Source organism: Choloepus didactylus, chromosome 8 (assembly GCF_015220235.1).
Source record: "Choloepus didactylus isolate mChoDid1 chromosome 8, mChoDid1.pri, whole genome shotgun sequence".
NCBI classification, from domain to species: Eukaryota; Metazoa; Chordata; class Mammalia; order Pilosa; family Megalonychidae; genus Choloepus; species Choloepus didactylus.
The window spans coordinates 100457488-100482221 of NC_051314.1; the positions used below are offsets into that span (position 1 = coordinate 100457488).

Sequence of the window (24734 nt, forward strand, 5' to 3'; positions counted from 1 at the left end):
CCTATGTTTAATCCAACAAAACAGGATACAGAATGACCATACAATATGCTCTTGCATATGTCAAAAACAGAACAGAAAAATAAGCTGGAATGTTCAATATCCTTATGTTTCCCATAATATGAACAGCTCTTACTGTTTTGTAAATACTTGCTGGTGGCATTATCCTAACTATCAAAAACAAGAGTTGTGAGTCTTGAGTTTCTTGATTTCTACCCTTCTGTTTGCTTCACCATAGTTCAAGCACAAAGACACTGAAATCTATCACTGTATCGAGATGTCAAGTGATTCACTTTGCAATGTCCTGTTTCTTTAACGTTTCAGAAAATGTTACCAAGGTTGACTCACTTTCTCCTACCCACTGCCTGATTTAAACTTTCCCTGCTTGAGATACTTCGATGAAGAAATCAGTAACTAAAATTAATTTAGTAACTGAAAGAAAACAAGCTAATTTTTTTTTCTTTACTATTTTGCATTGTTTTCAGGGTCAGTGATAATTGCATCATAAGATGAGTTTTCCTTCAGTTAAAGTTTTAAATACATCAGTCGATCACTTTCCATGCTACTATTTTAGTATCAGTGCTTTTGATTTTTTGCCTATATTAATGCCAGTTAGGCCAAAGCACCATAAAAATCCTAAACAAATTTAGGATTTGGATTTGCCATTTACAAATTTTCCTATGATGATCAATTTTTCAATTCATCTACAATTGAGTTATTTATAATGGATAAGAGAGGGCAAGGGAAACTTTTTTTCTTGTCTCCAGAGTCCTAAACTTTCTATTTTAGGGAAATTTACGATGACACATATTACATTTTGATCTAAAAGATTACAAGTACTTTGTAAAAGTCAGATTTATTAATATTTCTAAAACATAATACTAAGATGAATATAGAACAAAAATGTAATGGGAGTAAATTATGAATAAATTTCACAAGCAAATCAGCTCTTTACTAGCTGAGTTTTTGCACATGGGCAGAAACATCATGCAGGTGGTTCCTGGAATGCTTTAGAAAGGATATGCACTTCCAGTTTGCCACAGTCCTGCCACTCTCTGATATATTACCCATGACTGCTGCATTCTTTGACATTACCTGCATTTAGGCATTTATGTTTGTGCATCAGGGATACATAACTGGTCTGGGAGTCAGGGCACAAGAGTTCTAGGCTATGATTACTTTCAAATAGTAGCATGACCTTGGAAAATAACCTTTCTGGACTGTTTCTCATCTATAAATGCTACTGAACTAAGATCATCTTTAACTCTGAGATTAGACCATTCATTATAAAATTGACAGTTAATGAGAAAATTAAAAAAAAAAAAAAAATAGAAGCCTGGAAAGAGCTATAGATTTAAGCTGTTGAATAATCTGTCCATAAAAGAAACATGTTAGTGCAAGTTAATTCTTCCATAACTACTATTTCTTTTACTAGATTTAGAAACTTCTGATAAAGACTACATGATTTCCTCTTAAGCTGTAAGTTTTAGCGATGTAACCCTAATGTTTAGAGCATCAAAAAACATTTTCTTCTATGTAAAAACATGTTTGTGGTTTTCCTCTATCAAAGTCTCCATGCTATTGACTCTTGAAATCACAACAGAGATATCAACAAAAACTACACAAGAGGAAAAAGTAAAATACCTCTTCAGAGAGTTGGGGAAACTGGCTAATAGCAGCAAGAGCTAGAAAGCTGTTCATATGATGTGGGTGATCTGACTCGTTAATTTCACGGCTGCTATGAAACAAAGAGTCTGAACACAGCAACGGGACAGCCAGCCTCACACGTTACCTTCATCTCTTGGTGCTGATCCAGCTGTTCCAGTTCCAGAGGGCTTTCTCCGTTTTCCCTCTCTTGTACCACCTTGGCTTCTGTTTCTTCCCTTCCTTCTTCCAGCATGAGCAGGTCTATAGGTGGAGTCCTGCAGTCGCTGTCAGAAGCATTCCCATCACAGCTATTTGTAGTAGGTGAAGCAGGGTCTACAGTAGCTTCATCTTTTTTCCCATTCACCAAGTTAGCATCAAGCAAGAGTTCAGAAGCTTGAACGGGAGTATCTGGGCTAAGAGTGGCCACTTTATCTTCCTCACATTCCATCTGGTTCTGTGCTGCCATTACACCATTGGCCACAAAAGTCTGTACACCCTGAGTTTGATCTGTATCATTTCCCTGCTTCCGTGGCAGGTGCGGGGAGAGGAGCTTTTGCTGAGGTGTAGTTGTCAATCCATGCCTTCCTGGGGTTCTAGGCACATTGAAGCTCACAGCAGGTTCTTTCTTCAAATCACTATAATTTGATAATGAGCTAAAAGATAAAATACAAAGGATACATGAGAAATTTACATGGAAAAGTTCTAGAATAAAGTCAAGCTTATCCAGCTGAACAGCTATATTTAGTGAAGATAATTTTATTTCTCTGATGATTTTGAAAGCATGATTAGAATATTTCAGTGGAGTTCTCAGTCTCTTAGGATTCTATTCCTTTAAATAAAGATGGTGGGCCTGAACTTTCCATATGGGGTCTGAAACATTTCTTTGGGTTGAGTATCAATATGTGGCTAGCTAGTAAAGACTAAGATGGGAGAAATATATTTATATTTTCTTACTATCATCTTTCCCCAAGATTTTTACTTTCTTAACATTTTAAAAGGACGTACGGTCTCTTTCAATTTATGAGCATGCTCCAAAAAGTTTGGAAATCAGGATGTATTCTCAAAAACATTATTATGCATACTCCACTATCCTCTAACTGGTATCTTTGCTGCCACTCTTGATCCCCTCCAGTCTAGTCTCCACAAGTTAGTCATAGAAATCAAAACTCTCAGAGGGCTTCCCAGCACACCTAAAGAAAAAATCTGGCATTCTGACCATGACTTACAAGAGCCTACATGCTCTAGCCACCACTTCCTTCCATTCTCCCCTCACTACTGTGCTCTAGCCACACTGGTCTCCCGAGAAACCAGCATGCCCATTTTAGGGTCTTTGCAGCTGCTATCCTCTCTGCCTAGGCCATTTCTCCCCACAACATTGGTGTGGCTTATTCCTTCCCATCATCCAGGTTTCTACTCAGGTGTCACCTCCTCAAAGAGGCCCTCCTGGATTATTCTATCTATAATAGCACACTCCACCACTAACTCCACATTTGATTTCCCCTTAAAGTCTTGCTTACAACTTGACATTATATATGGTCCTCACAGGACTAGAGAACCTAACTGCTAACATATAACAAGGTTTCTATGGAAATATTTGTATAGCACTTTAATCTGGGATGCTAGGAAAAACACAAAAATCTGGGCTGAAGTTTTTAAGAGATTTCTATGACCTAATAAAGAGAAGAAATAAATATGGACCAAAAATTTTTGAGAGCAAGGACTGTGACTATCTTGTTCTCTGCTTTATGCCCACCTCTTTAGCACAGTGCTCCTAGCACATGGGAATTGCTCAACAAATAGCTGATGAGCAATGAATAACTGTGATTATGATGATCATGACAATAATACAATAATAGAAGCCAACATTTATTAAACACTTATCAAGTGCCAGAAACTATGCTAAGTTCTCACATTGATTATCTTGTGTCATTCTCATAATAATTCCACAAATAGAGACCACTTAAAAAGGGAAGTCGAGGCTTAGGAAAAAATGTGTTCTATGGCCAGGGTCACATGGCTAACAAGTGATAAGGCCAGAGTTCAAACCAAGAAGTCCAAACCCAAAGCCTTTGGCCTCAAGTCTGTGTTATGACACAATGGAACATGAAGGATGGAATCTGGAGCAGGCAAGCAGGCTGGGGACAAAATGTGGGGAGGAATCCGGGGCTGGTAACCTCCCCTGAACACTAGAACTGTAACGGGAGAAAGGAATGGGGGCGGGAGCAGCAAGGTCCCAGACAATGGGAAGATGCCTGTCACCCTGTCTCTCCACTCCGCTCCTCCCAGTCACTGCTGATCCTGACTGGAGAAATGGGAGCAGGGAATACCAGCAGGAGGTACGGGAGGAAGAGAGAGTCAGGTGAAGCCCAGTACCTCAAGAAGAAAAGGAAAACATCAGTAAGGGAAAATGTCATACATAAAAGTTGGAGGCCATCAATAAAATAAATGTGACCACCCTCCTCTATTGATACTTGCCTTCTAGAAGAGCATACCATTGGCCTAGATAATTTCCCAGGCACTCCCTAGAGAACTGAACCACAGTGTCCTCCTTTTCCTGTCCACATCATATATCCTCAGCAGATCTTCTGAACCAAACTTTAGGCATGGTCAGGACTTTTAGAAAGGATAGTTTTGGATGAAAGCTGGGAATTTCCTGTCATAAGGGATATTTGTGGGAGGGTGGGATAAGGAAGGGAGGGAGGGGTTAGTAATAGTGGTTGAACCAGGACTTAGCAGACTTCTGCTGCTTTGTGGATGCCAAACTATGGGGAGAAGTGTTCAGTTCTGTGGGAAAACGTTACTTATTTCTAAAATCCTGAAGTCTTTCATAGGTTAAAAAACTAGTCTCTCTTACTCTCAAAAAAAAGAAACCTCAGTAAAAAAAAAACAAATTTTAAAAATCAACTTGCTCCAAATATATCCACCGAATCATTCATCTTAATAAAACAGCATTACTTGGATTATTTACTGTACACAGCGAGACTATAACACATGGGGAACGCGTACTAGCAGTGTGGCGTGGCCCTCCATGACCATCCTGACCAGATCCCATTCTAAAAGACCGTGGTTCTTCCTGTCAACTTCCTGTGGTAACTCAGAGCCCGGTGAATCACCTGCTATTCCACAAGGTTCTAGTTTAAACTGTGATGACTGGAGTTACAACCCAGAGCTATACTGCAGGCACATGGGCATCACTCAACAGGAAACACCGACTTCCCTCTAAAGTCCTCTAGACCCAAGGTAACATTAACCCATTTGGATGCTTTTAAGGCCATTTCCTACCAGTAAAACCTCACAACAAAGCTTGTAATTATTTTTCATAATTGGCAGTGGACTCTGCTAGGAGTCCCTTTATCAGACTTGCCAAAAACCCTTACAATATGCCCTATCTATACTCAGAGCAAACTTGCTTAAACTGTTACAGATAAATTATAGCACAGGAACAGATTAGTGTGGCTGTTTTTCATCCTCTCTCCTCAGATCAGACTCAGACTTTGCATTAGGAAATGGCTTTGGATCTGTGAAGTTTGGAAAATGATATTAATAAGTTGGATCAGAGTGCCGCATACATTTTATGTTACAGAGAGGAATCCTAAAACAATGCAAAATCATGACTGTTAGAGGATTCAGCCTTTGGAACAGTGACCCATTCAAGGCTTCATTAACCCTTCCCCCACCCCCACCCCCAAATCTGGGGATCCAGGCTCTGGCATACACCTACAGATAAGGACCAGGACTGCAGCCCCTCTCTATAGTAGGTAGTCACTGGGCAGGACCCTGGGAATCTGTAAATACTAGGGTCACACTACATTACTGAATCAGATTACCCTGAGAAGCAAAAACATTTTTAAATTGATTTAATCATTCTAGCAAAAACCACTACTATTTAAGATAGAAAAGGTATCATATATGAATCCTACTTCAGAGAGAGGGATGTTGAAGTTTAAATTTATGACCCAAGCGTCCACAATTGATTGGCAATGAAATGAAGAAAGGCCTCTGAACTATTTTTCTCCAGAACTTGTTACTAAATATACTCCCATTTTCAATTAGGGACAGTGCATTTTTGTACCTGGTCACAATTTCCAGAAGATAGGATTTTTTTTTTTTTTTTTTCTGAAAATATTTCCAAGAACTACTATGAGCCATTACATAAATAACAATAAATCCTGCAAATAAATACTATCATTTATTGGGAAAATATTCCCAAATATTATACTGGAATGAATGAAAATGTTTGGCTTCATAGATGAAAGTGAAGTTTATACATTCTCTGTAACAATGTGTAGACTTTCGAAGACATAAAATTAAATCCTTTGTATAACATTCTTTTTAAAAATTCTGTTTAAATCAATGATGGGAATTCTATCAAAGAAAATAAAACAATTGGGGATCATATAAGTAAAAAAAAGCAACTTATGTGGGTTTGTTTTTATTTATAAGTGATATATATACAACATTTCATCTACCTGCTATTAAAATATTAGGACGAAAGAATGCAAAACTATACCTAATAAATACAAAACTGAAATTTATCATAAACAAACCTACTGTAAGATAGGGAGTTAGGGAGAGGGGAAGCAGGGAATGAACAGGTGTAGAAGACCCACACACAAAAAAAATGAGTAAGAAAGAAGAAAGAGCCACAAGAATGGGGCACACCCAAAGGAGTCACATGGATAGACAGAGAACAAACAAGACAACCTCCCTGCCTCTCCAGTCCAGGGATCCAGTGGCACACATGACATACACAGATACGGAGGAAATGAGAGTTAGTGCATATATAGAAAAGAAAACAATTTGGTGACATAGAGCGCTGCACATAGGCAAAATACAGCAAAATATAGTATATGACAGTTCATATTAGGGCAAGATTATTTTATTTTAAAAATGTAGTCTTTCTAAAGGCCTATCAAATTTAATGGAATACGATACTAATTTTTTTTATTAGGTAATCGATGGCTATCATCCTTTTCAAAAGTCACTTTTCTTCTTCCCTCTGCCTTCTCCCATTGTAAAGTAACTCTTACCTGCCTCCTTCAAAGCGACTGATGAGATCTGATACCTTACTGGGTTTTTCTTTTGAGACACAAGAAGCAGAGGCAGGTTTAACTTCCTCCATCCTTGGTTTTGCACTAGATAAAGCTTTATGCCTGGGGGTTTGGTGTATATTGGACGAAGGTGAATTCTGCAGATGTAATGGCTTTGGAGGCACTGTAGAAAAAGAATTAATAGATTTCAGTATTTCACTGTTATTTGGTTCTTTAACAATAAAGTTCTGGTGGCCTGAGTACAAATATCCTTCGTATTACTAAGCTTTTGTAGAGGGGAAGTCTCTCAAATTTATCCTGAACCTTGAACAAGGGAACTTTATATTTAGCTTGGATAGTTCTTCTCTGTTGCATGGAAATCCCATGTCCAAAATATGTCGTTCTTTTAATTTTAATTCATTTTAAATACAGAATTATTAAACACCAAGGGATTGACATACGGCTATAGCATTCCCACCTCATTTAGAGATAACAGAGCTGTTATTCATCTCAACAGGGAAAAGGCAGTGCTAAATCTGAAACTAAATCCTAGTAATACATTGCTTACTAAACAAAGATTTTTGAACAGAGTGAAAACAGATATAACAGAATCCAGAGCTACTAAGTTAAACATAAAAGCCAACAAAACAACAAACAACAACAGTAAAATAATGTTGCATTAATCTTGCATTCTTTCTGTTTAACAAAAGCACCTTATCTGATTTTAGATGAAATTTTATACTTTACAGTCCATGGAGGCAGGTACCATTATTTTCATCTTACATCTGTGGAGGCTTAGCAAGGTTAAATGATTAGACTGGGGTAACAAGGCTAATTTGATTTCAGGACTGGTACCTAGACTCTGTCTCCTTTCATTATCAGCACTGCTCCTCATCATCAGTCCAGCAGAGGAAGGATACAGAAGTTCTATTGTTATTGTTTGCTATGTTATACAGGTGGCTTGCATCAATATATCACAAATTGTTTGCTTATTAAAAAGCCTTTCTCTCATTTATTCCTTGGAAGAGGGGTGGGGAATTATGTCTCCTCCTAATTACATGCCCCATTTTCCCCCAACTGGTTATCCTGGTTTTCTGGTACCCCATCTCTTCTAAACTCAGCTAGCTGACAGGTGCCCAATGCTCACTGGCGTATATATCATAATTTCTGCGCTAGTTACCAAGTTGTCACAAAGGAAAAAAAAGTAATCAAAATGAGCTATCAGAAGGAACAATTAATTCACTTAATTCCCTTTCCACATAAACAAGAAGAAAATCCCAATGAAAAAATGGTATGTTCCTTTTTATGAAAATGAAAGTAAATCCTAAGATATGTTAAAAAGAAATAGTTAGTATAATATTCATTGGGACAGAAGGGACTTATAAGTATGATATTTGTTAATTTAAGGGAAATTGTCCTTTCTAGAAAAAATAATTGCTAAAGTATTAAACCAGGAAAATCTCCGTCCAAAAATTTTTTTAACATTAGGAATAATTTCAATATTTCTAACTAGAATATTGAAATAAGGAATTGAATATGTTCTTTTAAGTCTGTGTTCTATGATTGTTATAAAGTAACCATTTACCAAGTTTTTCTCAGTGAAAATTATGTATTACGTGCCAGACATTGTATTAGACTCAAATAGATGATACATCTCAGCCTGTCAGTTTCTCACAGTGTACTCCATGGACCTTCCCAATCTAAAATACGCCCTGCTCTTAAATTGTTGCATAGCACCGTGTACTTCAAAGAGCACATAATTTATTACATAGTAATTAATAATAATTATTAAACAATAAATTAGTAATAAAATAATGAATACATTATAGATTTCAAATTTTCTGCCCCACATGGCTGGAGTTCCATGAGGAAATGGAACATACCTGTTTTGATCATAACTATATTTATAGTACTACCTGCACAGTGTTTGGAAAATATGAGCACTTGGTTCATATTTGTTGAATACATAAAGGAATTAATTAATTAATGCATCACCAAGGAGCTCATATTCTAGTAGGGAGGCAGTCTGTAGTGCTAATATAAGTGAGTTTTGGGTACACATGAATTTTAGAAGTACAGAGGAGGCATTTAATAGAGCCTGGAGATAATCCATATGTACTGTAAATCAACAAATATTATATAAATAAAAGAGTACAAATGGTACATGGATATGGAAAAAAATTTTCAAAATGGTACGTGAATGGCTAAAGTTACAGCAACAATGTCTTGGAGGGAAATTATGCTCTTTTGTTAATCATTTATTGCTAGAATAAAAATAATGTATAATTTGTTCAAAAGACATAATGACTAGTGAAAATGATTCTTTCAACTCCCCAACTTAAGCAGCAACAAGCTAGGAACATCCAATGCAGAATTCAAAAGGAAATACACCTTGCAAACTATTTACTTACTCTGCTAAAAATTCAGTTCCGAAATAAAACCTAGATCTCATCTTTCATTTCAAAACTTTGTATCCAAAAGAAATAGCAGCAGCAGCCAAGGAATTAATATCTTAAATTACTGAAACTAAATTTCTCTTCATGGCCACATTTCATAGCTTCTGGGAAACCAACAAACTGCGTTCATCCTTTACATCTCTAAGGGCTCATCTTTTTCCTTCTCCGTCCTCTAAACGTTCTCCAGGGATTTGTCTCATCTTCTCATTTTACATATCATTTCCCTTATAAACTTCAGTCTTTTTTGGGGGTGGGGTGGGGTGGAGGGCTAATAAGGATAAGCCCAGTCTCTCTCTCTCTCTCAGCATTTCTGACCTTCCTTCTACAGTCCTCCGAGTCCTCCGAGGTCAGCATTTCCAAATGCTCTCTGGGCATCTTCTCCTGGGAGTCCTATTAGCACTAGTTCATTATGTATAAAGCTTACTATTTCTTCTCCCTGTAAACTAGCTCCTCCTCTTCCTATGTTCCCTATTTCTGTTAGGGTAACACCATTCTTCACCCATCTCAGAAGCATTCATTCAACAAATATATATTGAGCATAAGCTGTGTTCTGGGCACTGTGGATATAATGGTGAAGAGTTCCTTGTTCTCCTGGGATGTACAAATCAATGGGGAAATTCCTTCATCCCTCTAACTTTACTCCCCTTTATACAATTATTTACAAAGCCCGATTATATCTGTATAGTGTGTGTCAAAATTCGATTCCTTCTTGTCTTTTCCCACACTTATTTCTCTAATTGAGGCCATCTTATCTCTCACATATCCCTAGCTCCCATGTTTCAATTTAAAACTCTATATCCAAAATAAACAACAGAAATGAAAGACTAATAGTATGTGCATATCGTGTTTGTGTATACTTACAAAATGGATTTTTCACCAGCAGCTTGTGATATCAGTTGTATTACTTTTACTAAGAGATGACAATTGCAAACTCTGATCAATTGTTATGGTGCCAAAAAGAATTTGAGAGAGACTAGGCTAAAAAGTATCATGATCAATTAGCAAATCCTCTCCTGGGTGCAGAATGGGAGGCTGCCATTATTGCTTTAAAATTATTATAGTTTAATAGCTATTTATTTTCTCATATATGATGTGTAACTGATGACATATATGATTATGATTGGAAAGGACCAGTAGAAAAGTTTTCCCTCCCCTCCTTACATATCAATATAATCCAGATTGTTGAGGACCTATCATAAAACTAAAAAGAAAATTAAATAAATGCTAGAGGTAAAGAAACCCATGATTTTATAAAATAGACATAAATAGTCAATGTTTATAAAAGTGTTTTCCCCCAAATTTGTTTTTACAATAGGGTAAAGAAAAGAGACATCATACATCATACGCAATATTCTACGGCCATGGTTTTAAGACATATCATTAGACACTGTGCAAATGGAAAACTCTAAGACTCCAATTCTTCTTCTTCCACCTCTTCTTAATGTTTCAATTATTTATTTATTTAAAAATGCTCTTTCTTCAGATACTACAAAGTTTCTAGAAATCAGTAACTTCACATTAGAGGAAAGATGTAAAAGCATCTCTAGGTTTAGCCTTAGCTCTCTGACAGCTAGTTTAGCATGTAACTACAGACTTCCTGTACTTCATACAATTACAGAGATAAGATTTCCAAGTAAAAGACACTCTGAATCCAAAATGGCTACTACATTTTTCACTGAATAAGAACACCCAAGTACATACATTCTGTTAGGATATGAAACAATTTCAGAATCATGCTAGCAAAAACCTTGTTTTTACATTTGGATATTCATCTCTAGATCTAAATGAAAACAGCAGGTCTGTTGGAAAGCCAGCACAGCAGGATGTCTGTTTTCTTTTGAAATAGTTTTCTTGAGAACTTGCTAACTATTTGCCTCGTCTCTACCCTCTTGTGCCCTGTAAAACCTAGGTTCCAGCCACACTAAATTGCATGCTGCATCCTAAGTATGCCAAGTTCTTCTCAGGCCTTCAGTGACCCTGGCAACCTGATTTGTCCACTTGGCAAACTCCCACACATTCTCTAAAGCTCAATTCAGTCATCAACTCTCTTTGAGAAGCCTCACCAAACTATTCTATCCTTTCTCCCTTCCCTTACCCCATCCACCCCAAACCTTCACATACCATTCTCACATTGAAGTTTGTCACATTGGTTTGTATATTTTTGAAAAATGGCTGTCTCACTCAACTTTTTTTTATTCATTTTATTGAGATGTATTCACATACCACGCAGTCATACAAAACAAATCGTACATTTGATTGTTCACAGTACCATTACGTAGTTGTACATTCATTACCAAATCAATACCCGACACCCTCATTACCACACACACAAAAATAACCAGAATAATAATTAAAGTGAAAAGGAGCAACTAAAGTAAAAAAGAACACTGGGCGCCCTTGTCTGTTTGTTTGTCTCACTCAACTTTGCGCTCCCTGAGCAGGAAATGAGTCTCACTCATCTTTGTCCCAGCCCACCTATTCTGATTGAATAGGAAGATTCAACTCTCAAAGAAAAATCACTATTTCACAAAACTGTTTGGTGACTTAATTTTACTGCTCCAAGCAAAGGTTGAAAAGTAACATACAGCTACTTTGAGGAGTAAACATTTGAAAAATAATTTAAAGCACACTACATAAAAGGACTTTATCCATGAAAGCAATTTGTAAATTGTGCAGGATTAACATGTGTAATACTTGTGTGTTTGTATTTAAGACATCCATTTACCATCCACCTGGAATTTCATAGTAAGATACACACTTTAAAACGCAACAATGTCCTTAATCTGTCCCGGTCCCTTCAGTTCCCCTCGCCTTTTCTGTGATACCTTTTGGAGAACGGGAGCTTATAGACCCAGAGAAAATATTTGTACTATCTATAACTAAGATAGGAATAATGATCAGAATAAAGAGCTCTTATGTATTATTATCTAAAAGGACCAAAAGTCCTAGTAGAAAAATTGGATGAAGGATGTGAACAGGAAAAATAGTGTTCAACTTCACTAATAATCAGGCAAATGCAAATTAAATCCACAACATACTACCTTTGCCCCATGAGATTGACCACAAATTTAAAATCTGACAATACCAAATACTAGTGAGGATATAATTCAAAGTGAGCTCTCACACAGTTTGGCTGTGAGTATAAATTAATAAAACCACTTGAGAGATTTGGTATTTCCAAAATATATATCCTAGAGAAATTCTTATACATCTATACAAGCATTGTTTTAAATTTTTCATTTTGTCATTAATTCAACAAATATTTATTGAATACCTATTAAATTCTAGGCACTTGAGTATAGCAATGAACAAAAAGAAAGAAATAAACAAAAACCATAAGTAAATCCTGTAATATCAGAAAGTACTAAGAGAAAAAAGAAGAAAACAAAAAAGAGTAAGGTAAAGAGATTGGAGTACAGGGGTGAGGGAAAAGGCAGGTTATAGAAATGTCTCCAGACATTACCAAATGTTTGGGGTAGGAGGATAGGGGGTAGAGGACTTTATAAATAACGAAATTCTTGCTTCTGATCTGGGCAATTACATAAACTTGAGTTATATTCTTTTTTTATAGTTTTAACATATTTGATCTTTATTAGCTTAGTTCTAATGACCAAGATCAAATTATGTAGTTTGCAAACAAAATGTCTTAAATCATGTCCAAAAATTTTTCTGTATTTATATGCACAAGAAATGTTATAGAAAGTAGTATGGTAAAAAGGAAAGGCTATAAATTCATGAATGGGCTGCTCATTTGAATCACAAATTATTTGACCTTGCCTGAGAAGCCATACCCCATACCACCACCACCACCACGCAATAAAATCTCCATATAAGTTAGTATTAGAAAGAAACATTTTAAATTAACAGTTTATATTAAATCTGTTTTGAATCATGCTTTGTCTTTTTTTTTTTAAATCAGGATTTGGAGTATTACTATTGGTGTTCTTGAACTCACTAGTGTTAATGCAACTAAAGACTAAGAAACTGAAATGAACATAGCTAGTGGAGACAAGAAAAAAGAATTCAAATACACCATAATCAGGAAGGGTCCATTTTAAAGTCGTTTTAAAGATATCTCTTTCAGAAATCCTTAAGATGCAAGAACTTGAAAGAATAAAACCAGTTCTTTTAGAATGCTTTCTCTACAACAGTTTTGTCTTTGCAAGAACAGGAAAGAGAACAAATTAATATAAAATAAAATAGAAATAGATTTTTTTCCAATGTACATTAATTTTGAAAATGCCCACCATTGTATGTTGGCTTGAATGTTCAGCATTCATTACAGATAAAAATCTGTGATGAAGAAACTATATATTAAACCATTACATAATTTAGCTTCTGTTATATTTTAAGCGGCTTTGCTTTCTATCATCAAAATTATAATTCTGTGCTTCTTAAAAGTTATATGCAGGTCACTGGAAATTTCTGTGTAAAAGAAAATGGTCACTAAATAACAATGTTCAAAGCTTTCTGTCATTTTTTTTTACTTCCTTTGTTTGGTGGCTCAATTCCTGAAAGGAGGGACTGCTTACTTTAAAAAAAAACAAAAACAAAAACAAAAAGAAAACAAAACATCAAACTCAATTCCACACAGAATTACCAAAAAAGCACATTACCTCTGAAACACTTGGAGATTTCATTAAACTCATACAGCCACAAAATTCAAAATACCAAAACAAAAATAGCTTTGTGTGCTTAACAACTTTTAATGAAGGAACTTTAAGGAAGGAAACAGAGATTCCCATGTAATTTGGAAGCCATGCAGGCAAGATAATATTTAATAATAAGCAAAAGGAAAGCATTAAAAACTAGAAATGCTCAAATTTAGGGCAAATGCCTTTTCAAGCCCTGATAGGCGTTTATTTGCACATGAAAAAACATACAGAAATATTTCATTAATTTAATAAACAAACCAAGCCAGAGTGCTTACCCTACAAACCCCTCCTACTACAGCACTTTATCTACACTGAACCAGCGTTAGTTCAACATGATAGGCTTAATGTGAAGCCCTGTAGATCCCATTTCATATATCCTCTCTACCACCCATTATTTCCTTACACGATTGCACTGCCTTATACTTAGTATTACCATAATAACTGAGATTGAGAATTTCAGGTCTCCAAAGATGATTATACACATACAATTCTGTTTTATTACATGTTTCACTATATATGGCATGTGATACATAACCAAACGTAAGTTAAGATGAATACTGACAATTGAGACGAAACACCAACTTTGTCTCACCTATAAATGAAACAATTAAGACACACAAATGTGTTACCATACAAAGGTTGTTTCGTCTGTGGTGCAGTCCTGAGGGCTCATACCACCTCTAATTGTGCTAAATACAGAATCTATAAATATTTCCGGCAGCATCAGACATGAAGTAAAGGGAGCAAAACCCAAAGTGTCCTGCAGTCATGAGCTGTGTCAAACATGTAGCAGAAAGGCCACTTTTAAAGCTTTTCAGATGAAGTTATTTTATCATGTTTGCTTTTCCAAAATTATTACTGGAAAAATTACTAGTTTATGCTGACGGTAAAAGCTATTTCTAGAATCTCTTACTTACTAATAACACTTTAAATAAACTTATTTAAAGTTTAACAGCATTTGGCTACTATAAGCTCTGTTCAGACTATTGCCAAATTTAGAGACTACAGGATACATGTGGGAACCTCACGCACAGGACATTCCCCAAGAGCCTTGAAGATTGCACATAGCAGCTTGCATGACCTAGATCAGTTAAGGTTTGACCTATTCTCCTTGTAAAATCAGGTGTTATGTGTAATCTACACCCAAAACTACCTCCTCCCCAAGACTCCCTGAGATACTGTTATCTACAAGATAATCTAGAATCCTCCCCTCCTCCCTGTTGATTACAATCAATCCCTCCCACCTCACAAGACCGACCCCCCCCCCCCATGCTCTCATACACATTGGAATGTGGAGCCCTTATAACCAGCTTATTCAGCAGAACCCGCCACCATTCAGAGCAGCTCCTGAATCCATTCAGAGAAGCTCCTGAATTCAGGGCAACGTGACTCGACTTCCACCCTGTAGGTAAGCCCCATAATAAAAGCTCATGTCTCAGAACGCGTCCGGTGCTTTCTTTAGTCCTTTGGCTACAAAAGCCCGCTTGGGCTGTGACAATACGTAAAACCATTCTTGACAATGTATTTGCTTAGGATCTTCAAAGATGTAAAAAGTGACAAGGAAGTAAAAAAATACGAGTTAAAAACAATAAAAATACTTATTGTTTTTAAATGTCATATATTTGAGACAGCCGAAACGAAAGCAGTCTCCTTAGAATCCTTTTTATTCACAAAAGTGCATTAGAACTTAGATTTCCATAACCTGCATGGAGTGTAAAGAAAAAAAGAAAGTACTGTAGGATGATGAAAAACTTTTGGCAATGGATGGTGGTGATGGCAGCACAGCATTGTGAGTATAATACCACTGAACTGTGTACATAAAAAATGGCTAAAATGAGAAAGTTTGTGTTTTATATATGTTATTACAATGAAAAAAAAATTTTTTTTTTTTTAAGTGATGACCAGCAATTTGAAAAAAAAAAGAAGCCCAGAGAAGCAAAGCCCAGTGGGGTTCATTCCCAGGGCCAGGGTATCACCCTGGGATAACTCACCTGCTCTGTCCTGGGCCACCCAGACATGTCTGCGCGTGCGCAAACACACACGTGAATGAGAGTCGGGCACTGCGGTGCCTTCCTCATTCGTTTCTGAAACTCAAGTCCTTTCAAATCCTGACTTTAATATGCCAAAGGATGCTACTCACATTTATATGGTCAAAAATATGTTTCCAGAAATCTCTGCATCTGCATCTTGGTTTCTAAAACAAACTGCTATTTCCAGCATAACACTGTCAAACAGATGCTGTAAAGCTCTTTAGCTTCATTACTGCCAGACAGATGTTGATAATGTTTCCTAATTCTTTACAGTTGGTAGAAACGCATTTAGAGGTAGACTGTAGGCCCATAAACTTTGAGTAAACTATCAATTGAGGCCCTGATTTTATTTTGGTGGGTATATGCACATATTCCCATGCAGTTATCTAGAATGATGAAAAACTGGTAATAAGAAATCCAATTTCTCTAGGCCATGTCAGATGCTGGAAAATAATTCAACTATATAATATTTATAGGAGTGGGGTTTTTTAAAAAGTGATAAACCATTTCTCCAGAATGATTCTCACATTTTATTATTTATCTAATTGGTATATGAGTCATTTTGCCTTTATATTGGGAAAAAATACTTTAAAATTTGATTCCTTTGACAAATGTTTTCAACTGTGTTAAGTAAGGAGTGGGCATGCCATATGGCTATTGCCAACTCCTAAATTTAAAAATAACTACTCAAATAAATCTTATGCTCCCAAACTCTCATTATTTTAATAACACAATTATAAACTTGGGTTTCCCAAATGTCAAAATCCTAAAATCTCTATTTCCAAGAGTAATATAAAAAGACAGCTAACCCTGTGGGGTAGAAGCTATCTTGAGTTTTTTTCCTCCTTGTAACATTTAGAAACCTGAAAAAAAAAAAAAATCTGAGCTCTTATCAGTAGCCTTCCAAAATAAAATTTTATGGAAGTGTTTTTGTTTAAGGAACAATGCAAGGGAACAGGATACTACCAACACAACAAAGTACTCAAAGAACAAAAAACAACCAAAGCCTGTTGGCACCAATTCAAAGAAACAGAGCTAACCAGAGTTTGATCTATATGCAATTAATCTGAAACTTCTTAACAGGATCAAACACCTGTAACAAAATTTAAATCTCCCATCTTTGGGCAACACAATAAATGAAATCAATATAAGGGTATTTTAGAAGGTTTAAGGGCACATTTAGGATGAAACAGAAAACTTACAAACTTAGAAAGTAAAATGCGATCTTTCGTTAGTGGCTTGATTCTATCATGTCTAAATAGAAACAGGATAAAATCACAGTCAGGTGCTTACTTTCAAAATGAATATAAAGCTATTTATCATGAAAAGCCTATACCTAATAAACTGTTTTTCTTCTCTGTTTTGCTATGTTCTAATATGTATGTGCTCAAGTTTAATGAAGACTATCCTTTGCAACTCCTCGGAAGATCAGAGAAGGAAGATATGGATTACAAAAGTAAGCCTAAGAAGTCATCGGGCTCTGAAAGCCTCTTCTCTGGCTGGTCATAGCCACTTATGCTTCGTATAGAAGGTTAGAGTGTTGTGGGGAAAAAGAATCATCTTGACTAGATTTCTTGTCAAAGGCCTTCAGATGCACAGCTATTAATCAGATTGGCCTAAAGCTCTTGGGCAATGATTTTTTTAAAAAATCTTTAGTTTTCCTATTGAAACCTTGTATTCTGTTGTTTTTGGTACTTAAAAGAAAACAGCTTTGTCCTTAGCTCACTGTACCCTGGACTTATGATACCAACTTGTATGTGGCCAATTAGGAATCAGGCCAAACTTCATTCTTCTTAGGTCTATTTGGTTGATAAATGGCACTTAACTAATGATTTCTTTCATATAACCTTTAACATGAACTCATGTTACACTGATAATGTCCCAAGATATGAGGGTCCAATGGTAAAATTCAGATGGCAACTCTGAAAAGGTTTGTCAGTTTTCTCCCATTCTAGACAGATTTTTTGGAAACCTTGGGGAAAGATTGCAATTCCCCCACCAATCTGATATGGCATGCTAGTTTTTACAACAGTAAGTGGAAAAAACAAGAATCCCAATAGCACCCTATAGCTCTCCACAGATAAAAACACTGACCAAATGAGCATTGTGAATTGCAGCAGTAGGCAAAATACTCCTTAATGGGAACTTGAAGGCCAAAAAAAGGACACTGCTTGAAGCCATTATGGAAAAGGATGGGCAACAAGCCTCAATAATACTCTCCAATTCCATGGGATTTCAGTGCCCTGAAAGCCTGATACGTGTTTGTAAATTTGTTATGATACTTGTAGTCTCGAAGCAATGTTTGAACTTGTTCAAATGGAGTGAAAATTTCTTCTGTTGTCCCTGCAGGTACTGCCTCCATGCTATGAGTTACAAACTCTGGAGTGCTGACATGCTTACAGAGAAAGCAAGTAAAATCCTCATAGAAACCAAACACACGTGCCAGTGTATCTGTCTTCTGCATTAATGGGGGAAGGATTCCATGATACAAGTTTCAGAATCCATCTCTCCTCAACTAAAGTATTGCATCCCGGGTTTTGATTCCATATAGTTGTTGCCAAAAGAGGACCTTCTGAATATGAAAAGTGATTGGTAAATTGTTGAAAGCTACATAGCAGCCACACAAGTAATGCTTCACTTCACAGATATCTGTAATATGAAGTGATCTATCTTGTTCTGAAGATGTTGTGTTTGGTGGCCTCTTTTCACGGCCTTCTGAATCCATCAAGTTGCTTAAGAACTTTCTTTTTCATGAAGGATTTTTTTTTGACCTATAATACCATCTGGGCCTGAAAGTGTCTTTTTGATATTTTTCCCAATTTCATCCATTGTTATTGTTTATTAGGTTCTCTCTTCTGGAGACAATTGTGGTAACTGAATTTCCCATCGCCGTGGCAATCCTGACCTGGTAGCCGTGCGCCCCAGGGAAAATTTACTTTTAATTTCAGTAGATGGCTTTACTAAGAGACCTTTCAAGCCCCAATTCCTTAACATTATAATGTTACATTCTTGACAAGTACATTAAGTGATATTTTAGAATTATCCTTCTCACAGATCCTATGACATCTAGCAAGCAAGTAATAATGACTTTCTGACAGTACTTCCAAATACTTATTCAAGTTGCCACACATTTATGTACACAGTAAGTCAGGCCTTGGGCTAGGTTAAGGGTAAAGCATGAAAAGATCACATTCCCCCTTAAGACATGCAAACCATTTCAGCAATGTGCAAAGAACCATAACAGAAATATACAAGGAGTTCTAGGAGGAGAACAAATAGCAACTCTGCCTGAGAAGTTTTGCAGATTGACCCTTCTCTGAAAAATAAATGCACTCAATTCCTCCTTTTTATAGCTAAAAACTATTTCTTAGTGGTCATCATTCTTCTGAAACCCATAATAAGCATACCTTGTGGCTTTGGACTTGCAGCTGAGTGTTGCGCTGGCGTTTTTCCATTTATTCCCTGAGCCTCTTCTTCAGATACATTACGATCAACCAGTGTGGTTGTGCTGCTTGTCACACAAGGTGGAATTATAATTATCTTTGGACAGTTGCTGCTGCCTGAGAGAGTTCAAAAAGAAAAGGCAGGTAAATACAGAGATGCAGCTCAATTCTGTCTTGTGAGTTAAATTTCTTCTGACTCCATAAAACAAAACCAGTCACATTTACAAGACTGGACATAGAAATATTTTTTCCCCCGTGTGTAGCCTTGACAAAGAGTTTTCCCGAGAAAGATTTCATCCCACATGCTTTAAAAACCTTATAAAACCATAATGCAGGCTTTCAGAAGACAGCGCCATGCACACTGCTTTCCTTACAGGGCTGCAGAAAGGGCAGAATGCAGCTGCTGTGAAGTAGGCGGAGAGGGCTACAGAGCCCCAGCACTAATCCCTTAAAAGCGTTCCTTTCCAGCTTCCAGTCATTGAGTAACCCAACAGAATAAAGCAGTAAAGCACCAACTGACAGCTGGGCTGAAAACTCCAGAAGAATGGCTCCATTAGAAATGAACATGAACACACATGCGCGTGCGTGCGCGCACACACACACACACACACACACACACACACACCTCTCACCCACCAGCTCACTCGGAGTCTCACGCCAGCTTCCATGATATAAACTACCATGACCCATGTTTTCCAAAGATTATACAGATAACAGTCACATTTATTTAGAACTCAAAACTCCCAAATGTTCTTTAAAGCAACACTGAAACACCTCATGAGCTATAGATGAAAAGGAACACATCAATTTTGTTTAATTTTGGATTAAAAAAAGCCATAGTTGAATTTCAGAATTTTTTAAGAAGTCATGTATCAGTATTTTCTCTTTGTATATATCTTAAATTTCTTTCTCTTATGGTTGAAATTGTGATTTAAACAATAGACTGGACTCTCCGTAGGAGAAAACAGGAAAAGATAAAGCTTCTATCAAAAAAGTATGCTATCTAAGAAACTAGATAAGCATAAAGTGTTTCATTTTTACAGAATCCAGATATCTAAAAAGACAAATGTTAGGAATAAAAAGTTCATAATTATTCTTCAAAGCACAAGAGAAGCTAATAAAAACCAAATCAACTTACTGTTGAGTCAAAAAATATTCCCTTTTAATTCAAACTAATTATTAAATAAGTCAAGTATTAATTTAAAAAACACTATTACTTTATTTTCTGTGCTCCCCTTTAAATTTATCTTGGTAAAATAGATTTGAAAAAATACTAACACTTTCACAAAATGTCGGAGAAATTATTAGTTAGCCAGTGCTAAAACAGAAATTAAATGAGTATTTAATGGGTTTTTCATCAGACACCACTTGGCCAAAAGGGCATATCTGCCAGCTGAATTAATTATTGTTGAACCAAATTTAACCAAGACCTTGAATGAAAAAGTTACAGAAGAGTATTTGACAGGCATCATTAAAATTATAAACAGAAGAAACAAAAACTCAAAGTTTAAATATGTGGTTTTACCTACCCTCTTAGAAAAACTGGGTGAAGTAAGCAAAGTATATCCCTAAAATCCACAGCATATTTTCCAAGCAGTAAGCCTTTTAAGGGGGATTAGGATGTTTTTACACAGCGGTCACATAGCATAAGATGTACAGCATCTTAAAGACCTCCTGGACCTCCTGGGGTCCAGGGCAGAACCAGTGAAATAAATGCAGAGCCCAACTACAAATCAGAGGAGGATACTGTAACATGATCTTAAATGAGACCCTGCCCAAGCAAGAATGCAGCTTTAAAGTTGATTTACACAGTCAAGCAGCAACAAAACTATAACAAGGGGCAACTAATGGGTTAAATGAGAAAAATTAAGTTGAACCTTTTAAAAACTGCAGAAGCTCCACAGATATTCTTCATTAATTCAGCCTCATCTGGGACTGCCTAAGGCTTTCGGTTCCAACTGTAGATGTTCCCAAAACAGCAATTATGGCACTATTAACCTTTAACATTCACTTGGCTGTCTTTTTTTGCATTTCAATAGTCATGTTTTGTGTTGTAATACTGAGAGGCAGATACTCCCTCAGACTGGTTAGGGTGGTTTTTAGCTGCCACTTGCAAAACTTTGTGCTGGGCTTCCGCAACCATTGCTGATCACTGTCATGTTTTTCCAGCCTGCATACCTTTCTAGCATGGCCCTTTTGCATCATAAGTTGGACTTACTCTTTCTTGATTTCACTCAGTTCTTGATTCCCCAAGGGTGATCTTGTGCCACAGTGTCCAGATCACATCTGTATGGGCTTGTTTATGGCCATGTCTGCATACCTGTCCATAACATCTTTCCCAACTGCACCAAGTCTCTAGCTCAGAAGATTTTGACTGACTCCACCCATTGGGATAAGAGGATCTCTTGGATTTGACACAGCCAGAATAGTTTTCTAGGGGTGACATTCTTCATTGTCCAGAAAAAAAGAAATAATTTTTGAAACCACTCTTTTGAAATAATTTTAGATTTACAGAAGAGTTGTAAATATAAGGAGTTCTGTATACCCTCCAGGCAGGTCCCCTAACGTTACACAACCATAGTTTAGTTATCAAAGCTAAGGGTATAATGTTGGAACAATACTTAACTACAGATTTCAGCAATTTTTCCACTAATTGTATTTTCCTGTTCCAGAATCCAGCCCAAACTACCACATGGCATTTAGTTCTCATTAGTGTCTTCCAATCTATGACAGTCTCTCAGTCTTTACTTGTTTTTGCACAACCTTGGTACTTAGAAGAGTACTGGTCAGGTAATTCATAGAATGTCTCTCAAAATTGGGTTTCTCTGATGTCTTCTCATGATTGGGGGTTATGGGTTTGGGGGAAGAATGTCACAGAGGCGATGCACCCCTCTCGTTGCATCATGTCACTGCATGAAAACACATTTATGACGTGATATTAACCTTATTTACTAAGGTGGTATCTCCCAAGTTCCTCTGCTGTAAAATATTCTAAGAAAAGACACTTTTCTACAGTGTTTTCCTTGTTTACTTTAAAAACTCCCCTATTTGTTCTATGGAACAAATCCATAGCCAGGAAACTTATTTCAGATCACTATTTCAAATAGTTCCTCAAACTTTTAAATCTGAATAATAAATATTTTCATAAAAATGATAATTGAACCACAAAGGATCTTAGAAAAGAAAATCTCATGGATGTCTTATGAAAGTCCTTTGACCTAGGAATTCACTTCCAGCAATCTAATCTACAGACACAGTCCTGTGTGTGTTAAGATACACGGACATGGATAGTCAACGCAACATTACACAACATATACAGCTCTGAAAAACAGAAAAACAAAACGAAAATTGGAAGATAGCTCTAAGACATTATTAAAGGAAGACAGCAAACTGCAGAATATAGTTTCATTCTTTAAAAAATCAGATACCTCTAAAGTATATAAATGTATCGAAGGTCAACTGTAAACTGCTAACTTTGGAAATTGGGGATGGGTGTGTGGTGAGAGAATGAATGGGAACTTTTGTGTTTTGCTGTTTGTACAGCTCCGTCATTTTAATCTTTTATAATGAAAATATGTTTACGGATTACTTATATAAAAAAGAGAAAAATCTATGGAGGTCACCAAGTAAGAATATTACACAGAGATCTAAAAAAATCTATATACCTTGCTTCATGAAGAAAAAAATAAAGAAATCTCAAGTTCTTATCTCTCACATGGGAAGCAATCATTTTCAAAGTTCTTTCAATTTGGAGTGCCTTGGGCTTAGTGCTTAGTTCACATCGCAAGCCACATGCGCTCACACTTCCTTTATGATCTCATGCAGTCTCGTGCTATCTATATGCTGCGAATCCCACGCTTACATCTCCAACCACAGGCCTCTCTCCCAAACTGCAGATTTATATATTCCATTGCCTACTTAGCATCCCCACGAGTGCATCTAACAGTGACTTCACACTCAGCATATACAAATCCAAGCACCTGATCTCCCACCTCTCACCCAGACCAAGTGCCTTTATGGCCTTTTCCATCTCAGTTAATAGCAACTCCATCTATGCTCAGGCCAGCATCCTTGCAAGCATCCGAAATCCTCTCTCTCACACCCCACATCCTATCCTTCAGGAAATCCTGTTGGCTGTACCTTCAAAACATTTCCAGATTCTGACCATCTATCACCACCTCCACAACCACTGCTCTGGCCTAAATTATCATAATCTTTAACCAGATTACACCTAGCATCTCCACCAGATCTCTCAGCTCCTACCCTCCTCTTCGGTATAGTCTATATTCTCAACTAGGACCCAAGAGATCCTTTAAAAACCTGAGTTAGCTCATGGGATTCCTCTGCCTAAAATTCTCCGATAGATCCTTGTTTCGCTCAGAGTAAACTCTCAAGTCCTTACAGTGGCTTACAAAGCTCTGCACAATCTGGCTTCATTGCCTCCTATTGCCCAACTCCAGGCCTGCCGGCCCTGTGCTGTTGTTCCTCAGACAGGCAAGCACAGCTCACGGACTTCGCTCGAGCTGGGCTCGGCTGGAAAGTTCTTTCCCCAGAGAATTACTAGGTAATTGCTACATCTTCTCCCAATCTTGGCTCAAATTGCACCTCATCAATATGGACTACCTTGACCACCCAATTTAACATATAACCACTTCTCTTACTCTGCTTTACATTTCATTTTTTTCCATAGCACTTATCACCTTCTAACATACTATATCATTTATTTGTTTTGTTTATTGTTTATTGTGTGTTTCCCCTGGGTAGAATGTAAGCTCCAGGAGGGTAATGATCTTCCCTGTGTTTAAGGATGTATCATAGTTGTGTTCAATAAACATTTATTGAATGAATGAATTCTGGAGGCCTTCAGCAAATTTTGCTACTTGTCTACACTCTGCAATTTCTATTTCATGTGAGATGTTGTCTAAATTTTGAGAACGAGAAATATGTAGCTATTTTAGAGTCCAAACTATAGAAAATTTCAATAGAATGACAGAGGTGCATTATGAGGATTTGGCCATTTCCTAACATTTCCATTTTTATCTAAATTTTGAAACCTTCAGTTTAAAAATTCCTATATGTTCAGAAAAAAAGAAAGAAAACAAGGGGTTTTATCCAAGTAATATTCTTTACAACCCAGCCGCAGCTTTGCAAATATTTTGAATTGTGGAACCATCTAGATGTTTGCCTTAAGAAAACAGCAGCAGCAAAAAAATCCCAGCAATTGGCTGAATATTTCAGTTCATTGTAAACTAATTTTATTTACATTTACTAGAGTCACTAACTAAAATATACTCATGGCCTGCCAAAATTTCACAATTATCATCTGATGCTTCTAGGGTGAAAGAATCTAATACTGTCAGGTAAAGTGGATGGCTTGATTTCTTTAGAGTTCAAAAGCAGTACAAACTCACAATACGCCTGGAAGCTAGTTAATTCTAGGTATTCAATATTTTTTAAAGCTCTCACAATTGGATGA

The 24734-nt window shown here is 36.7% G+C and overlaps 1 protein-coding gene and 1 pseudogene across 1 annotated transcript in view; both read right to left on the reverse strand.

The window, feature by feature from the left end:
- The window catches only part of FGD4 (FYVE, RhoGEF and PH domain containing 4), a 224280-nt gene that overhangs the window by 55790 nt on the left and 143756 nt on the right, over positions 1–24734 (reverse strand). Inside the window, 3 exon segments of the mRNA XM_037846493.1 lie at positions 1790–2297; positions 6675–6858; positions 19223–19375. Coding sequence (XP_037702421.1) covers positions 1790–2297; positions 6675–6858; positions 19223–19375 — 845 coding nt within the window.
- Positions 15693–19193, reverse strand: LOC119542031 (annotated as a pseudogene).